This window comes from Strongylocentrotus purpuratus, unplaced genomic scaffold (assembly GCF_000002235.5).
Source record: "Strongylocentrotus purpuratus isolate Spur 01 unplaced genomic scaffold, Spur_5.0 spur5_scaffold_12, whole genome shotgun sequence".
In the NCBI taxonomy this organism is placed as follows: domain Eukaryota; kingdom Metazoa; phylum Echinodermata; class Echinoidea; order Camarodonta; family Strongylocentrotidae; genus Strongylocentrotus; species Strongylocentrotus purpuratus.
In genome coordinates this window covers 21766299-21783542 of record NW_022145597.1, presented here as the reverse complement: position 1 = coordinate 21783542, position 17244 = coordinate 21766299, and the positions used below count along the sequence as shown (strand labels likewise).

The following is a 17244-nucleotide window of genomic DNA, read 5'->3' as shown; positions in this document are numbered from 1 at the left end:
GGACAGGTCTCACATATTCAGAAGCCAAAAGATGAGCACAGGATAGAAACAATTAATGGAGAAAGACAACAAGAAGATGTGCAGATGTGGTCGCCAATCGCCAGCAACTGACGGCGGCAGCCAGGTAGCCAGCCAAGTAGCCATACTTTCTACATCTCGACTCTATTTCATACTTTCTACATCACGACTCTTTGACTCGATCTCTCGCCCGAATTCACAAAGGAGGTTTAGATTAAACCCACGGTTTATTTCTTCTTCTTATTTTGTTATCCTCTAATATCTTTCTGTCTTTCTTCATTCCTTTATCCTATTTGGGGGGTCTCGACCGTTTAGGTAGTATGGAGGGACCAGATACCAGAACAACGAAAACACCGTTGTGCACACACCTTTTGAACCACACTTCCCCGGCCTCAAATCTGAGATTTTCATACCCGTTGAATAATGGAGCAGTCCACGAAACTTTTTGTTTGAGGTATGACGTATGTCCACGTGGGTGTGGCGGGGGTGGTGAATTACGCAATCACAATAACACTGGTACCGAGGGTGTTCCTTATGTCACGATTTCGAATCGCGAGTTCACCAAAACGGAGTACCACTTCTTCTGATCAAGTTTTCCTAGAAATAGCTTTACAAAAAACGTTTAAATTATCATTTTTGTGTGAGCCAGGCCGGATAGATCTTCTTCCAAATTGAAGGTGATTGTAGGCCGTTTCTGAAGATCGAGGCGACAAAAATGGGTACGTACTATTTAAACTAAGGCAATGTGTGCTGCATTGTAGTTGTACTGCAAACTGTGTACCCGGGTCGAGCTAAGGGTTTATCCCCATGTAGTTACCCGAGCGTGGTGGGTTCATGCACCGCTACCTCATCTGTATACCAATGAATGATGAGGGACTTTGGGGTCCTAAACATGGGTGTACGTACGTGTACGTATGTTGTGATTGTTGGAAACATGGAACTATACCTCTCAAATAAAGTTTGGAAACTCAAGTTTGATTGAATATATCTCTCTTGATATGGCATGATCATTGCAATGTTTAGTATTTTTAGAAAGTGTGTTTATTCCTTTTTCATAATTATGATGCCCAATTTTAAGAACCTTCAGTCATGGAATGCACATTACATCAAAATCATAGATGAGGGGCAGTGTCAAAAGTTAAAAAGTTAAAAATGCACTGCTCTTGTTTGGCTTCATGTGCATTCCTCTGTCTTTGATATGGGGCTGCTGTGTAGTGCTCTGCATAACAATACCAGAGCTTATACCAGTGCTTACCCAGTGGCGGATCCAGGGGGAGGGGGGGGGGGGGCGTGCCCCCCCCCTGTCCCCCCAAAAATTTCAAATTAAAAAAAGGTGTGACCAAAAAAAAGTGTCCTCTTACCCCCCCCCCCCCCCTCCCCCCCCCCCAATAAAACATACTTTGTAATGAGGGTAAACAAAGCAATAATCATCCCATGACAAGCGAGATATGATCGATCAAACTTGAGTTTGCAAACTTTTTTGAGGGTTAAATATAAATGTGTATTTCTTCTTCTTCTTTTTTGGTTCAGTCTGCTTCCTTCAATCTTGAAGATTCTTGGAGAACTTTGGTGTAGTGTGTCATCTATCAGATGTACATGTATAGTTGTGTAAGCTCATACATGTACTCATTATTAGACCGAGAGCTTCATCCTCTGATGCTGACAATTGTACAAAATTCATGGTAAAGCTATACAAAAAGACATATTACGTAACGCTTGTTTGAGCATGTTTCAACAAAAACTCAATAAAGAATCAGCATCATGCTCTAGACTGAACTTCATATCGTACAAAAATTGTAATTATAACTGGACAAGGTGTGACATGAGCGGGCACTGATGACTGACCAGCTGTCATGTCAATTGATCTCTTCAAAATTGTTTCTCGATAGAACGTTCCTTTATACGATGTTGTTTTCTAGTCTGCATGCTCCTTTCAATATATAATGTACACTGATCCTTAATTCGACGTTCCTTTATACAATTTCTACAAGTCTGAACGGACTATCGAAGTACAGTTAGGATGATGAACTCCATCTCATATGGGTTATCCAACCAAGGACATTCTCAAGCAAGAAAAACATCCATATTGATTTTTTTCTTTTCCGAAAGATGTATTAGAATTTGAGTAGATCATGGGTTTCACAAGTGCAGATTAGAATTGCTATTCAAGGGGTTGGAAGACAGAATTGAAGGGGAAAATGTGTGTATGGAGAGTGGAAATAAGGAAAAAAGGAAGCAATCAAAATATTAAAGATTAGGAAAGCAAGAAAAAGGGAACACGGGTCAAACAAGAGAAAGATACTCAATTCTTTTTCAAGCCTGCTGAGTGCTGGAAGTTAAAGAATTCAGAGATGGAATATAATATATGAAACAGTAATTTTAGGAAATGAAGATGTGTTTGAAGGATCATTTTTAACCATTTATCCATTGCAACCAAAAGGTTGGATGTTAAAGACAAATTAAAAACAACAAGGGATACATAACAATCAGATAATGTTCAATAAACATAATCATCGTATATAGAGTGAACAAAGTGAGTGGTAAATAAATAAATGAATTAATAACTATGTGGTGGCAACAATCAAATTGTTACACAATATCATATACATTTTAAGCTAGAACTAGATGTCAGTATATGGGTATAATATTGCACAAAACTATGTATGGCAGGTATGCAAATGACCATGAATATATTCAGGGAGAGAAATAAATTTGAAGTACATGTAGATCCATGTAGGAAAGTGAGATGGAGAGAGACACAGAAGAGGGAGGGAGGGAGAGAGGGAGAAAAAACAGATTGATTGGATATATAGAAGACAGAGAAAAACGGGTAGAAAGGTATATAGAGAAGGAAAGAGAGAGAGAGAGAGAGAGAGAGAGAGAGAGAGAGAGGGAGGAGGAGAGAAAGATGGGGGGGGGGGTGGGAGATTAAACAAAAAAGGCAAGACAGATTGATAGGAACATGTAAAAGACAGAGTAAGACAGGTAGAGAGGAAGATAGAGAAGGATAGAGAGAGAGGGGTGGGAAAAAAGAAATACAGATTGATAGGAAGACAGGTACACATAGAGAGGTAGATAGAGAAGGAGAGAGAGAGAGGAGAGGAGAGAGAGAGAGAGAGAAGAGAGAGAGAGAGGGGAGAGAGAGAGAGAGGGGAGAGAGAGAGAGAGACCAATAGACATAGTGGTATATAATGCAACCTCTTTAATTTTTGAAGGTGTCATAATCAGGATTAGGTGATAGTTAGCGAGATGACTACATCAATCAATCTGCCTAAGAGGTGTCACTTCTCACCAATGCCCTCCCCCCTCCCAAATGCCCTGCTAATAAAAGAAGGCAATTTTAGGCAGTATTAAAAAGCAATTCAGCATTGCTTCGCAGAAAAGATAGACTCTTGCCTATTTTTATTTCTAACCATTTAGAGAGGGAAAACATTGTAAGATGGAAAACACAAAGACAGGTAAAATTTTGTTCATCTTTGTAGTTTTTATAATATTTGAATGTGCTTTTCAACTCTTTGGCTTCCTTGACTGTTCCCATTCCCATTTATAGGCCTATAATAATTACTATGCTGCGTCATGGATTGTTAATGCTTTGCTATTGTTAAGGTAACCTCCATCTGACCTCTGCCTTGAAATTATGTTTTGTGTTGCGCATGAACTCACTAATCCTGAGATGATAATTGTTCATTTCTATGCTGTCAATCTCATTTCTGCTGGTGTGAAGATGTTCAAGGAGTCATGTATGCATTGAACTCTTGATGTTTGAAAAGCAGTAATGATTATGTACATTGTTGAATGTTAATTGCATGTTCTCCTTGAGCTAACCCTAGGATCTGAAGTTATGTTTGTGTTGTGTATGAACTCACGTATCCTGAGATGCTAATTGTTCATCTACATGTATATGCCGTCAATTTAATCTTCTACCGATAGATGAGGAGGATGACGTTATTGTCTTTCAGGAAATCATTTTTATTTGAGAAGCATTGTTAGTCGTATATCATTGAGATGAACATGCATACATGTAAATTCCTTATAAGCTAAATTCAACATCTTTAAATGATGTTTGTATTATGTATGAACTCACTAATCCTGAGATGCTAATTATTCATGTTATCTCCTACTGGTAAATGATGCGGATGAGGATGAAGATAATGGTAGAGTCTGGGATGCAATTTACATGAAAGATTCTCATTTGAGAGGTGTTTTTAGTTGTAAATCATTGAGTACTACATGTACCTGTTCCTACCAAGTTTATGTCAGCCTTGAACGATTGTTTGTTTTTGTAAGAACTCACCATTCATGAGATGCTAATTGTTCATCTCATCCTGTTCTGGAATATAATGAGAATATTAGAGTAGTCTGGGATGAGGTGCACAAGAAACCCTTATTCTTTGAGAGGCAGTGTTTACGGTTCATCGTTAGAGCTTAAGTTGTATTGAGCCAACCTCTGCTTTGAAACTATGTTTGTGATGCATATGAACACACAAATCCTGAGATGCTAATTGTTCATCATGGGATGAGGTGCACATGAAACACTTATTCTTTGAGAGGCAGTGTTTACGGTGCATCGTTAGAGCTTAAGTTGTATTGAGCTAACCTCTGCTTTGAAACTATGTTTGTGATGCATATGAACACACAAATCCTGAGATGCTAATTGTTCATCATGGGATGAGGTGCACATGAAACACTTATTCTTTGAGAGGCAGTGTTTACGGTTCATCGTTAGAGCTTAAGTTGTATTGAGCTAACCTCTGCTTTGAAACTATGTTTGTGATGCATATGAACACACATATCCTGAGATGCTAATTGTTCATCCCACCATCTACCGGGTAAGTGATGTTGGAGGCTCCTTGGATGCAGTGTGCCTGTGACACTTGTTGTTGGAGGAGCAGCTAGCTAGCTATACAGCCATGCAGTCTGAGGAACAGACAATAGAACTGATTTATCGTCTCTTGAGCGAGATTACCATCTCAAAAGAAGGTAAAGTCATGTCTTGCTTGTTACACCACAACGTAAGCTAAATTGCTGTAATATCTACTGTGTGCTTTACTCATTGTATGGCAATATGTATAGTTACAGCGCTGAGTTGAAGCCATATGTACACTTTTTGATGCACTCCAGAGGTTTTGATCGAGCTGTATTTCAAGTTAATGGACATGTTTTTGTGAAGTATGATTGGGAATGATGCCTTGTGTATCATTGATGGGCTGTTTATGTGTTTAGGTAGATTTATAAATAACTGTGCATGCAGAAAATACTGTAGTAAACACCATGTTTATTAACTTTATTTGTATGCTGTGTATTATTGTGAGCATTTTAAATTATACACAAGTGCATTGAATATAAACACATACAAATGAATCTACATGTATGTGCTATTTGTGTAGTTGCATTAAAAATGCTGTTTAATTTCACTCTAGTAAGAATTGGGATAATTTGTGAATATGTGATTATCAACCGTATCAATTAAAATCAAGGGATATACTGTAATGCTTTTTAAGGGAAGACGGAATCGAGTAGATGGATGTGAAATGTTACATTTATAAAGCTCATTACATAAAACATTTCAATCCGTTTATAACGGTACTGTTGTTCTTACTACTATTATTATTATTATTATTATTATTAGTTTTAAATTAAAAAAAAAAAATTAATCACTATTTTTATTAATATCATTATTACAATCATCAAAACCAGCTTGATAAATAAAATGGCTCTGTTTTACAATATATGTGTAATGTTGAAATCGGACATTGGATTAAAAAAATTGAAATGCTGTTGTATAGATCAGACTATGCCTGGCAAAATGTTGTGAACGTACATGTATGCACAACTAATGGATATCCCGGGATACTTCTAGAAGAGCTGTTTTTAAACTGTTTCCTTCTTTTGATCTATTTGCATATTATAAACATGATGGACCGTTGACTGTGACAGTCACAGATTCAAGCGCTCAAAATAAGTTCTTTGTCATTTTCATGGCAAAAACTAAAGCATAAAGGAAAAAATTGTTAAAGTTTGACAATACAAATGTGTTTGCAACATTATGTAATAGGCTGAGAAGATGACCTTAGTCTGCTGTTATAGTGTTTTCTAAAGGAAGTTTTAGGGTCTGACACACTTCAATAGATTGTGACTAAATAAATCAGCATATATGGGTACAAACAAACGGTTGGCTGCTCTTTATAGACAGACAATTATAGACAGACAATTGTTTTTTCTCAACCAATATACAATGTATGCGACACCAACCATGAAAACAAAATCACAGCACAGACATAAAAAGGCAAATGCTCTGGTTATGCTCTGTAAATGACAATCCACTATAAAACCGAGCAAATATCTATAGGATAGATACTTTAATGATATGGAGATAGATGGATTATAGTCATACATGTAGGATTACTGTGAATTTTCATATTATAGGGTGCACAAGGACCCCATATTCCTAATATCTTCCTGGATAAAGGATACCAATGATCCGTTTCGTATCTGAGCATATCATTTGCATAGCTCTATGCATTTCATAACGGAGTGTAAGACATTCATATGGTTATTCCTGACACTTGTGCATTTCAAGGGATCTGCTAAGCCTCTTTTAAGAGATATAACTGTAGATGGTACGCATTTTCAGAGAATAACACAATCGCAAAGACTTTTGAGAAATCATTTCAAGGGTAATTTGAATATTCTGTTGTAAATCCCATAGAAATCATGTTTGGATTACATAATGTCATTGTAAAGTTTGCATATTTGAATAGGTGACGCATAGAAGATGCATGCTTTCTTAGCCTTCAGGTGTGCTGATTATGGCTGCTGGTGCTACATCTAGGGCACATGATCTAGGGTAACTACATTTCTTTAAAGGGATCCGGTAACTTTGTCTCTAATCCTTAAACAAAATCCTTGATTTAGCTTATGCTGCAATCATAATTATAAACCTTTAGGTCATTCATGAATCCCATGACTTTTACAAGCCGATTGCCTGTCTGATTATCAAGATATTTATGATTGAAAATCAAAATTTCATTTTGCATTTTCCTAACGGTTCTCATAACACTACAGTCTATTGGGAAAAATGAGTATGGTAAAACCGGTCACTCAAATTTTTTTACTTTTTTGAGGCACTTCATGATTATTTTGAAGCGCAATTTTTTAAGGCTTCAATATGACACCATATCACAGACACTGACACAGACACGTAGGGCCAAGCATCTCAGATTTAACATTGTTAAATGATGCCTTTAAAGTACAAAGTGTTGGATACATCGTGATGAGATATGAGCTACAAATGTATACAAGAACGGTTACCAGTATTACTGTGTCATGTGAGGAGTAGGCTTTAGTGGCTGATCGGTTTATTGACCTAAACCTGCTCAGTAATATTAATCTCGGTCTATTTACAATCAGATATCAGACTATGCAAACTAAATCTCAGGTAGATGTGGAATTAGTTGCTATGGCGATTGATAAATAGTGCGAAGTTTTGATTAACGAAAATAAACCTGCAAATCATTAAATTGGCAACACATTGAGAGGTTCCAAATCATGATTTTTGATAAAAATTTCATTTGTTTTTTCTTTCTCTCTTCAATTCTCTCAATTATTTGACAAATTTCCTACAAATAGGCATTTTTTTTTAGAGATATTACATTTTATTAGAACAGTGTAGCAATAAAGATAACTACACATTTTGATGCCAATTTGAAGAAGACCATGTGATCAATTTAGCCTGAAAGATAAATACTATCCAGCTATTTAGGAGATAAGCACCTCAACTAATTCTGAAAAGTCAAATAAAGTTGATTTTACATCCTGTTTCATTTAGATTTAATTTAAAGATTAATTTGAGTTCTGGTCATATGATTGTGTTGTACAAGAAACTCTGTGGAAGTGATTGGAAAATGTTGATCATGTAGCAGATAGATGGTGTTATACTGTGAGGTTTTGGAATCATCAAAATTAAAAATTGACCCAGTCTTGCTAAAAGTCATATGTACCAAACACATAAATATATATATGGGACTACACAAACATTTTGCATGACTATATGGTCCACAACCCTTGGACATTACTTGTCACATATTGAATATAAGTGCATTTGAAGAGCCATCCTTTTCAGTTTGAGAAATATCTCAAAATTTAGTAAGTCATTATTTTCAAAGAGTTATTTACCGAATTGTCTATTCTCAGAAGGACACACGTACTGAGCCAGGCAACGCAAGGTTGATTTTGTTGAATGAGAGATTAGTGATCTTACGTTGCATTCTTTCCTCAAAGTGAAGTCATAAAGTGAACTTTGTCCACCAAAAAGTATGCACAGAACTTTACCATGTATTAAAGCAAACACGGTGAGGAAGGTTGATTGTGAATTAAACTTCTCATTCTCTCTTTTTTCCTTTCAGTCTCTCATATTTTGTCTACCATTGTCTGTATCTGTCTGTCTGTATATCTGCCTTCGTTATATGTCCATGCCACTGATTCCCAATCTCTGTGTCTTTTTCTGCCTTTCTATATAACTCACGCTTTCTTCTTCTGTCTCTTTCTTCCCTTCTCTGTTCTTGTATGTCACTGTCTTCTGACATGACTTAATTGACTTTGGACTTTCTTTTATTATAAGTCCATGATTTTCTTCCGGAGACCCTCATCAAGGATGATTCATGCAGAGAGTGACAATTTTCCAAATAGTAGACATGACAAAGCATATGTTCATTGTACCATGCCTTGACCAAATAATACACAGACAGTCAGACAGTCACCAAAATATTGTCATTTTTTCCCCGATATAACAGGCATATACATATAGGTCATCATTCATCAAGCAATTTTGACTCAAAAAGGGATATATTGCCTCAACAATTTGTTGTTGTTGTTGCAATATTCCTAAATTCCATTCTTTTATGCAATTGATATACTATAAAAGCATTTACAGTAAACTGCCCACTTTACCTGTATCTCTTTTTCAATGTTATGTTATTTCAAGTATCTGATGTAGTTTCCTTCATGCACTGTAAAGTTAATATCTTCTTATCTTTTTATATAACATTATACTGTGATTTGCCTTTGTATGCTTTTAATTTTCAATTGGAATTGAAAATAAGTAAATGAATAAAGTGAAGGCTTTACTTTAGTTGACATTATCCTGACATTCAACTTTTTTCAATGACCCTTTCTTTCTAATCATGTTGATTATTAACAGAGAACAAATATAGATCATGGATACATAACATAAACGTGGTAAGCACCGGATTTAGCTTCATGAGTCAGAAACCTTTTATACATACTGGTCTCTTTGCACCAGTTCTTGATCCCCACACACCCAAAAAAGGAAGGAAGAAAAATGAGAAGAAAAGACCTTGTTATGATCTCCACGGTTCAGTGGTTTTGAGGTCTGGTCCTCCCATGCATTATGACTGGTATTATTTGTTCTGTGATTCCGAGTTGCACAATTAAAGCAAAGAGCAAAGAGCAGAAGGACATTCAACAATGGACATAATACTGTGTAAAGTTGAACCAAACATCATAGGGCCTTAGAACTACAAGATTCCCTATTTGCCTACTTGCATAATCGTGTGAACAGTACTTATCTCTGATGTCTAAAAACACTTGTACAGAAGCTGTAATGTACTTGGGCATGTTTACATAGGACATTTTATCGTCTCTAGTTGTTTGGGAAAGAACAAAACGATCTATGAAGCAAACGTCACTTGGATATTAATGGTAGCAAGCGTGTGATGGTGGTTTTTGAAACAGTGTTAAACTTTTCTCACAGGAGTTGCCTATGTGTTGCCAAACTTTAAAGTAGATGAACTTGCAGTGGATTTTTAAGATAAATTGTGGACCATATCATGTGAGATCGTTTTTTATCTGAGATATCACTGAAGGCTTCTTCTACTTCTTCTTCTTCTCCTAAGGTGTATTCCACCACCAGACATATTGTCATGTTATTTGGCAGGGCTGGTGTGATGTATGTCCAGTGCTTCATTTAACGGTTTCTACAGAGTTCTGTGCAGGACTAAAAGTCAGTGCTCCTCTCTTCATAACTGAAACTGGATGCTTGAAAGAGGTTGACTAGAAGCTACATGTACAGTACCTGATGATAAATATGACTGAAATATTGAACTGCTGATCTTGAGGGGAAAATTGTGTTGCTTGTGAAAATTATCATATAAAACTTTTTTTTAGAGTTCAGAGATTTGTAGAGTTGATCGGTAATCTTTATCATGCAGGAAACAAGGAGAAAAATATCAAAAGAGCATGGAAAAAGAGGAGGTATGTATATTACATGTGCAGGATAGATTAAATCGAGAACACAAAATAGAGATTAAAGGGGAGTATAGACAAGGGGGTAAGAGGAGGCGAAAAGAGACAGGGAGAGAGAGAGAGAGAGAGAGAGAGAGAGAGAGACAGGCAGACAGAGACGGAGAAGATTGAATGGAAGGGGAGAAAGAGGGAAAGAATGAGAGGGTGAAAGATAGTAAACGGATAGAGAGAGAGAGAGAGAGAGAGAATTAAAGAGGATTGAGAAAAATGGTCTTATTGAGAAAGACCGAGGGATGGTAGAGAGAGGGAGAGAGAAGTGAGTGAGAGGGAAAGAGGGGGGGGGGGGGCGATGGGAGATACAGAGAGCGAGAGAGAGCTCTATTTTTGCCAGTAATTATGCTTTTCTGATGATTGTAATTTTCTATGGCTTCACAGAAATAACATATACATGTAGGCTACCCTTTCACATAAGAAAAAACGTTTGTGTAAAGATTCATGTATGATTGTAGGGGGCATAAATTTGGGATTGTGTACAAATATTAAAAAACTAGTTGCCAAAATATTCAATTCTTTGCTGTTCAATATGTTTAGGCCATTAGGCACTATGTTTATTGCTTAAGCCCCTTTCACACCGGATCTGCGTAGTGTGGCGTACTGACTATGCCGAAATTAAGCTGCGTATTCATGACAAAAATGTTGCTTCGGCGTAATCCTGCGTAGGTCAAGCGTAAGCTTGCGTAGGCTGGCGTACGATGGCATATGGTTACGTACCTTGTGCTTAGGCACTGCGTTCCTACGATTGCGTGTGACAGGTGAAGGGTTGCGAAAATTTACGTAGGCCTAGCGTACAGGTTTGCTTACAGTTGCTTACTGTGTGCGCAAGCTTTTACTGCTTCATCGTACTGGCTTATGGTAGCGTACTATTGCGTAGGCTTGGCGTACTGTAGCGTAGTGTTGCGTTGACTTGTGTACAAAATGCGACTTTACTGCATCTAGTGTCTACGCCGAAAGTACGGCAAAAATATTAAACATGTTTAATTTTTTGTGTCCATCTCGCGTACCCCTTTGCGTCCCTCAGCGTATCGTTACGTAGGCCAGCGTGTCGGGCAGCGTACGCTCGGAGTAGTGGGTACGCAACACTATGCAACTCTACACATGGCCCGGTGTGACAAGGGCTTCACTTGTATAAAATTCACAACAGCACAGTCTTTTTAACAGGCTATCATGATAAGACCTAAGCAATATTATGTTAGTATCGATAAAAGTAGAAGATGAGAGAAAATTTTCTCGAGGGGAATTTCTGATATTTTTTTTTAGTACAGGGCAAATGGGAGGGGAGCCCCCAAGCACAGTCTCAGAGTTGCCAATTTGCGTTTGATTGATTGCACCTAAAAAGATCCATAACTTCTTATTTTAATCGGTTTTCACTGACCTTTTTCTCCAATTTTTCTGCTTCTATTTTTAATTTAATTTAATTTAAAGGTGGTCTTACCCTTTAAATTGACTGTTCAGAGCCAGAAGGGTGTGAACTCTATATTCAGTAAATGAGTAATAATGCCCTTCTGGTTCCAAACAGATGACATAGTGTTGCTTTGGGTGGCGTCGATCTGGCGCTGCTCAGTGGTTGCCGGGCTCACGATCAATTGGGCAAAAAGAATTTCCATTTTTGGTTTAACTTAATAAAATTTGAAGTGGACTTTAAAAGATTATTATTATTATTATTATTATAATAAGCAGAGTTCTAATTATTAAAAAAGGCACCTAATCGTTCGTAATGACTTATCAAAATATCTAACTACAAGGTGACATAAACATCAAAAAATTTGAATGTAGGACTTAAACAATTTTTTTAAACTTAAAATTTGGCTCAAGGTTTATATGCTATAAAATCACAAATAGGGTAACATCTATTTTTAGTATGCATAATTTCTTTCTTCATACAGTACTCTCTTGTGAATTTTTTTGCTTTTTCTTTTTACTTGGTGATTCTGATTTATCAGGGTGAATTTAACAATGTCTGTGATTCATGAGCTGTGGTTTATATCCTTGTCAGATTGAAGCCAATGGGGTATGTCACAAGAATGGAATTTGGCATTGTAGGGTTACAAGAAATTGACATATTAAATATTTGCTTTCTAATAAACTTCCTTTTAGCGGACGGTTAAGTTTTGAAGTTCTGGCCTGAGGAGGGGGGGGGGGGGGGGGGGGGAGTGTAATATTATGGCATATATCTAAAAATAGTTAATCAGGCAAATTTGTTTTGCCCATTTATAATACGTTTCACAACCTTTAATAAACCTTCTTAAACTGTCACTGTGAATATTCCTGCCATCTCTATCTCCCCTTGTATGTCTTATTTTTTTTTTTTTGGGGGGGGGGGACATTTTTTTCTCCATAAAGAATATACAGTCATTCTTCAATTGTTGATGTCATTTCTAAGTATACTTGTCTTATCAGCTTCAAGTAGGGTCTTTCTTACTTTGAAATTACCAGAATAGTTGCCTATATAAATGAAAATTGACTACTTTACTTAATTGATGTTGTATTTAGTATAATCAGAATACCAAGTTACTTTACTAAGATAGCTTACGGAAATCCTGCATTGTTGTTTGCTTGCTTTGTCGCAAAAGGGATTGCTTCTATCAGTGACCGCGGCACTTATTTAACCTTTACAAACATTACCTGGTAGTTGTTGCGGAAATATTCTTTGCGATGAAAGGCAGAGAATTCCCCCCCATTTTTTTTTCTGTGGGTGAGAGAGTCATAATTGAGTCCAAAGTTTCGGTCTGTTGCCCAACAAGAACGGCTCAATCGGCACAAATCCGTCATGTGTCAGCATAATATAAAAGTTTATCGTCAAAAGTATCACAAATCACTGGTATATACCATTGTTTGATATTTTGAATATTGCCTTCATACCCATTATGAATCACATTAGTGTTTCACTTTGAAAACCCTCTTGCATACTAAGACCCTTATATGTTTTCAAAAATCAATTTCCTTTGTAACACCATCAGCATAATGATTACCGTAAAACAAATTAAGAATATGAGTGTTTTCATTTCACTTTGGAAACCCTCTCGCATAGAATTAATTTTTTTAATGCTACCGCACTCAAATTGTAATTGTAATTTTTTAATGCTACCTGACTCAAATTGTACCAATTCTCTTTTATAATGGAGCATAGTGCTTGTCAGAGTCTTTAGCCTTTGGTGCTAACCAGGCGCGGATCCAGGATTTCTTAGGGGAGGGGGCCCAACTTTTTTTTTTTTTTTGCTCCCGAAAATTTGAAAATCGCGCCGGCCGAAAAGTCGCTCAGTGGGGGGGGGGGGGGGGGGGGGGGGGGGTACAGAGCACAATTTTTTTTTTTTTTTTTTTTTTTTTTTGCTCCCGAAAATTTGAAAAACGCGCCGGCCAAAAATTCGCTCAGTGGGGGGGGGGGGGGGGGGGGGTGAGCTCATTTTTTTTTTTTTGATCCTCAAAAAAATTTCAATTTGCACCCCCCCCTTGAGCGCCAGGGGGGGGGGCCCAACCCCAAAAAAGGTAAAAATCACGTGATTTTACATGATTTTTTTCTCAAGGGGGGGGCCCGGGCCCCCCGGGCCCCCCCCCTGGATCCGCCACTGGTGCTAACAGCTTACAAATATTGTTGCGACACGTGTAGGAACACAATACAGAATCTTTGGTTTTACGCAAGTATAGCCGGTTTTGGACGTTGAGCCCGGACATGGAAATCTGATAAATATGATTAAGTTGTGTGTTTTACACTTCAGACTTCTTGATGTGACATCATAATCTCCCAGAGATTTCCGAATATAGTCTGAAACAGAGATATTGTGACTGGATGTCTGCTAGTAAATATGGATTTTTAACACAGCAAGACCAGGTCACCTGTGTTATTTAGTGGTACAAAACACATCATTTGACATATGTAAACTTTTGACATTGGATAAGCAGATGGATAATGCATTAATGAAGACCTCTTTTGGAACGGTTATAATTCGTAGGATATACTGGCATGCATTGTGTGACTACTTGTAAGCTGTAAAGTGTGATACATTTTTTAGAAGATATGAGTTTTAAGCGGTTGAGTCGCAGTTATCACAGCGGTAAGAAAGACATTATATATGTTGTTGTAGCTGATGAGGGTGGTGATGGTGTTTGCTGCTGCTGTTGTTCACCTCCTCCTCCTCCTTCTTCTACTTCTTCTTCTCCTTCTTCTCTTCTTCTTCTTCTCTTCTTCTTCTTCTTCTTCTTCTTCTTCTCCTTCTTCTTCTTCTCCTTCTCCTTCTCCATCTTCTCCTTCTTCTTCTCCTTCTTCTTCTCCTTCTTCTTCACCTTCTTCTTCTTCTCCTCTCCTTCTCCATCTTCTTCTCCTTCTTCTTCTCCTTCTTCTTCTCCTTCTTCTTCTTCTCCTTCTTCTTCTCCTTCTTCACCTTCTTATTCTTCCTCTTTCTCTTCTTCTCCCCCTTCTTCTTTTTCTTGATGTTGTTGTTGTTGTTTTTCTTCTGATTCTGAATATCTTTCCTTCTCTCCATGGTTCTTACTGTAAGTGGTAGCTGTTCCTGTCAGAGCCAACAGGTGAACTTAATACCTCAGTCATACCAATACTAGGCTGATAATAGACCAAACAGACATATATATTATGGTAGGGTCCATGTTTTTTTTTGTGTGATTGAGGTATAGTTGATTGACAACATTGTTATACTGTGCTCATGAATATAATCTTTTAAATGAATACTGATCAAATAAATATATTTCAATACTGTATCATTGTTCTGCAATGAATCTCTTATATTTTCTTCTCTCTCTCTCACTCTAAAGCAGCAGCATGCAGACCCAGTCAAAGACCATGTACAGTTATTTGATTTTCAATGTTACATTACATACATGAATATTATTTCTGAAAATAAATCTGAATCTCAGAAACGTTAGTGTCATTGTTTTCATGTAAGTATTTTATCTTCTCTTTCTCAGTTCTTAAGCGGCAGCAGGCCCAATCGGAGCCTATCTATGAGGCCGCTACCCTGCAGGGTGCCATCTCTGGATCCGGGCCGGGATCCTTAGACCATCTCCCTCGCACCCAGAGACTCCGAGTCTGCAAGAAGCTGCGTCAAGAGCAGCTCAAGAGGTACTATGAGCAAGAGAGAACAGATCATGAAAAAGGTGAGTACTTGATAATGTTTTCTTCTAGTAATTAATCTTCAAAGGAACTCTTCGGAGAAAGATAAATTAGGTTTAAATGGAATGAGGGCATTATATGCGTCAGGAATAGCCCCTGAAAGTTCTATGGACTGTCAGCTTGCACTGCATGCACTGCATGCACTTGCTAGAGTTCCTTCTGAGTGTGTGACAGAGAGCAAGAATACTTTCACGTGCTTACTCCTCTCAAAGTGTGTGTGTGTGTATGTGTTCATTGCATGAAATATACCATGGCAACAGAAATATGAAGGCTGTAAATGATTTGCCACAAGAGCATGCTCTTGCTTTAACTTCACGGAATACTTGTATTCTGACATCTCACCCTTGAGGAGTGAGGGAACAAGTTATAGGAATTTCCTGTGACTCTGAAATCTGAACTAACTTAAATACATTTTTTAAAAGGTGTGTAAAACATTTCTGAGTCATAAAATACCAAGAATGGCTGAATTGTTCGGGATATTTAAGATGAAAAACAGGGGAATTCAGAGAAAATTGGGATTGTTGTTTGAATATTGTTCTCTGCTCTTACCATTCTCTGTGGTTCAATCATAAGTGTATTTAAAAACATGATATCACACAAAAGAAAAGAAGGTCATCAAACTCATATATTATGCCCCAAGCACTAACTAGATAACAGTGGTAAAATTGATAATTGTTGTTGAGTACTTATTATGTGCCAATGCTGCATAATGCAAGTGCTCACAGTCCAGCAGAGAAATTATGTAATATCCTGAGAATACACAACAACTGAACAAAGAACAACCCAAAGTCAAATCAACAAAAACAACAAACAAACGAAAGAACACACACAAAGAAACAACAATAAATCCCCCCCCAATTTTGAACAAAGGAGCTCTTGAGGAATTCCTAACACAATGTACACCTGAAAAACTGCTTTATCATATATATTTCCAATTTGATCTCTGTACCACTGATGATTCTGAGAATAATTAGCATGGATTGTTATTTTGTTCTTCACAGGTCGGAGACTGTCTGGGAGACGCCAGACACCGAACTCTAAAGGGGCGATGGTGAACTTTGACATCGCCAACAAACTGAGGGATGCCGTTGCTAGGTTTGACGATAAAGAAGGTTAGTGGATGCCAAGATGACTTCTGTAGTGAGGTTGATGTTGTTTGATGCTGAGCGAATGGGAGTGATGTTCTTAGTGGTTGAGAAGGTGGTGACGGTAGTGGCAGTTGTGGTGGCGGCAATGATGATGATGTGGTGGTGGTAGGGGTGATGTTGGTGGTGGTGGCGGTGATATTGGTGGTGGTGATATTGGTGGTGGTGGTGATGGTAGTGATGATGGTGGTATAGTGGTGAATTATGGTGGTAGTCGTGGTGGTTAAAGTTGTTGTGATAGTAATGGTTGTTATGGTAGTTGCAATGATGGTAGTGGTGGTTGACAAAGAGAAAGAGAGAGAGAGAGAGAGAGAGAGAGAGAGAGGGGCGGTATCACTTCAGTGATGTTCCCAGGAAGAAACCCTTGCCAGTCATACTTCTTAGAGGGTCTGAGCTGTAAGAACATGTAGACTACAAGACAAGGTTCCAGACATGTAGCCGCACAGTTCACACAGCTAGACACTGACAACATTAGGCTAAGCTCAAGGCTTTATGAAAATTCATTTTCTTCACTTCCTGCCGGGGCTCGCCACAGCAATTTCGCCGGAGAACGAAAGGGAAAGCATGGAAATCTGTGGTTTCACTTTAGATCAAGAAATTCTTGCGGTATTTTCAACAGTGTGACACCCGATTGAA

At 37.8% G+C, this 17244-nt stretch overlaps 1 protein-coding gene across 3 annotated transcripts in view; it reads left to right on the top strand.

Moving 5' to 3' along the window:
- The first annotated feature begins 635 nt into the window (after positions 1-635).
- LOC587143 (unconventional myosin-XVI) overlaps positions 636-17244 on the top strand; it is a 116557-nt gene continuing 99948 nt past the window's right edge. The window contains exons 1-3 of one of the 3 annotated variants that reach the window (XM_030982114.1): positions 636-737; positions 15259-15447; positions 16465-16575. In XM_030982114.1, coding sequence (XP_030837974.1) covers positions 734-737; positions 15259-15447; positions 16465-16575 — 304 coding nt within the window. In that variant the 5' untranslated portion in view covers positions 636-733. Of the gene's footprint in view, positions 738-10183; positions 10291-15258; positions 15448-16464; positions 16576-17244 lie in introns of those variants that run through there. The other 2 variants (XM_030982115.1, XM_030982113.1) reach the window with 2 other exon arrangements.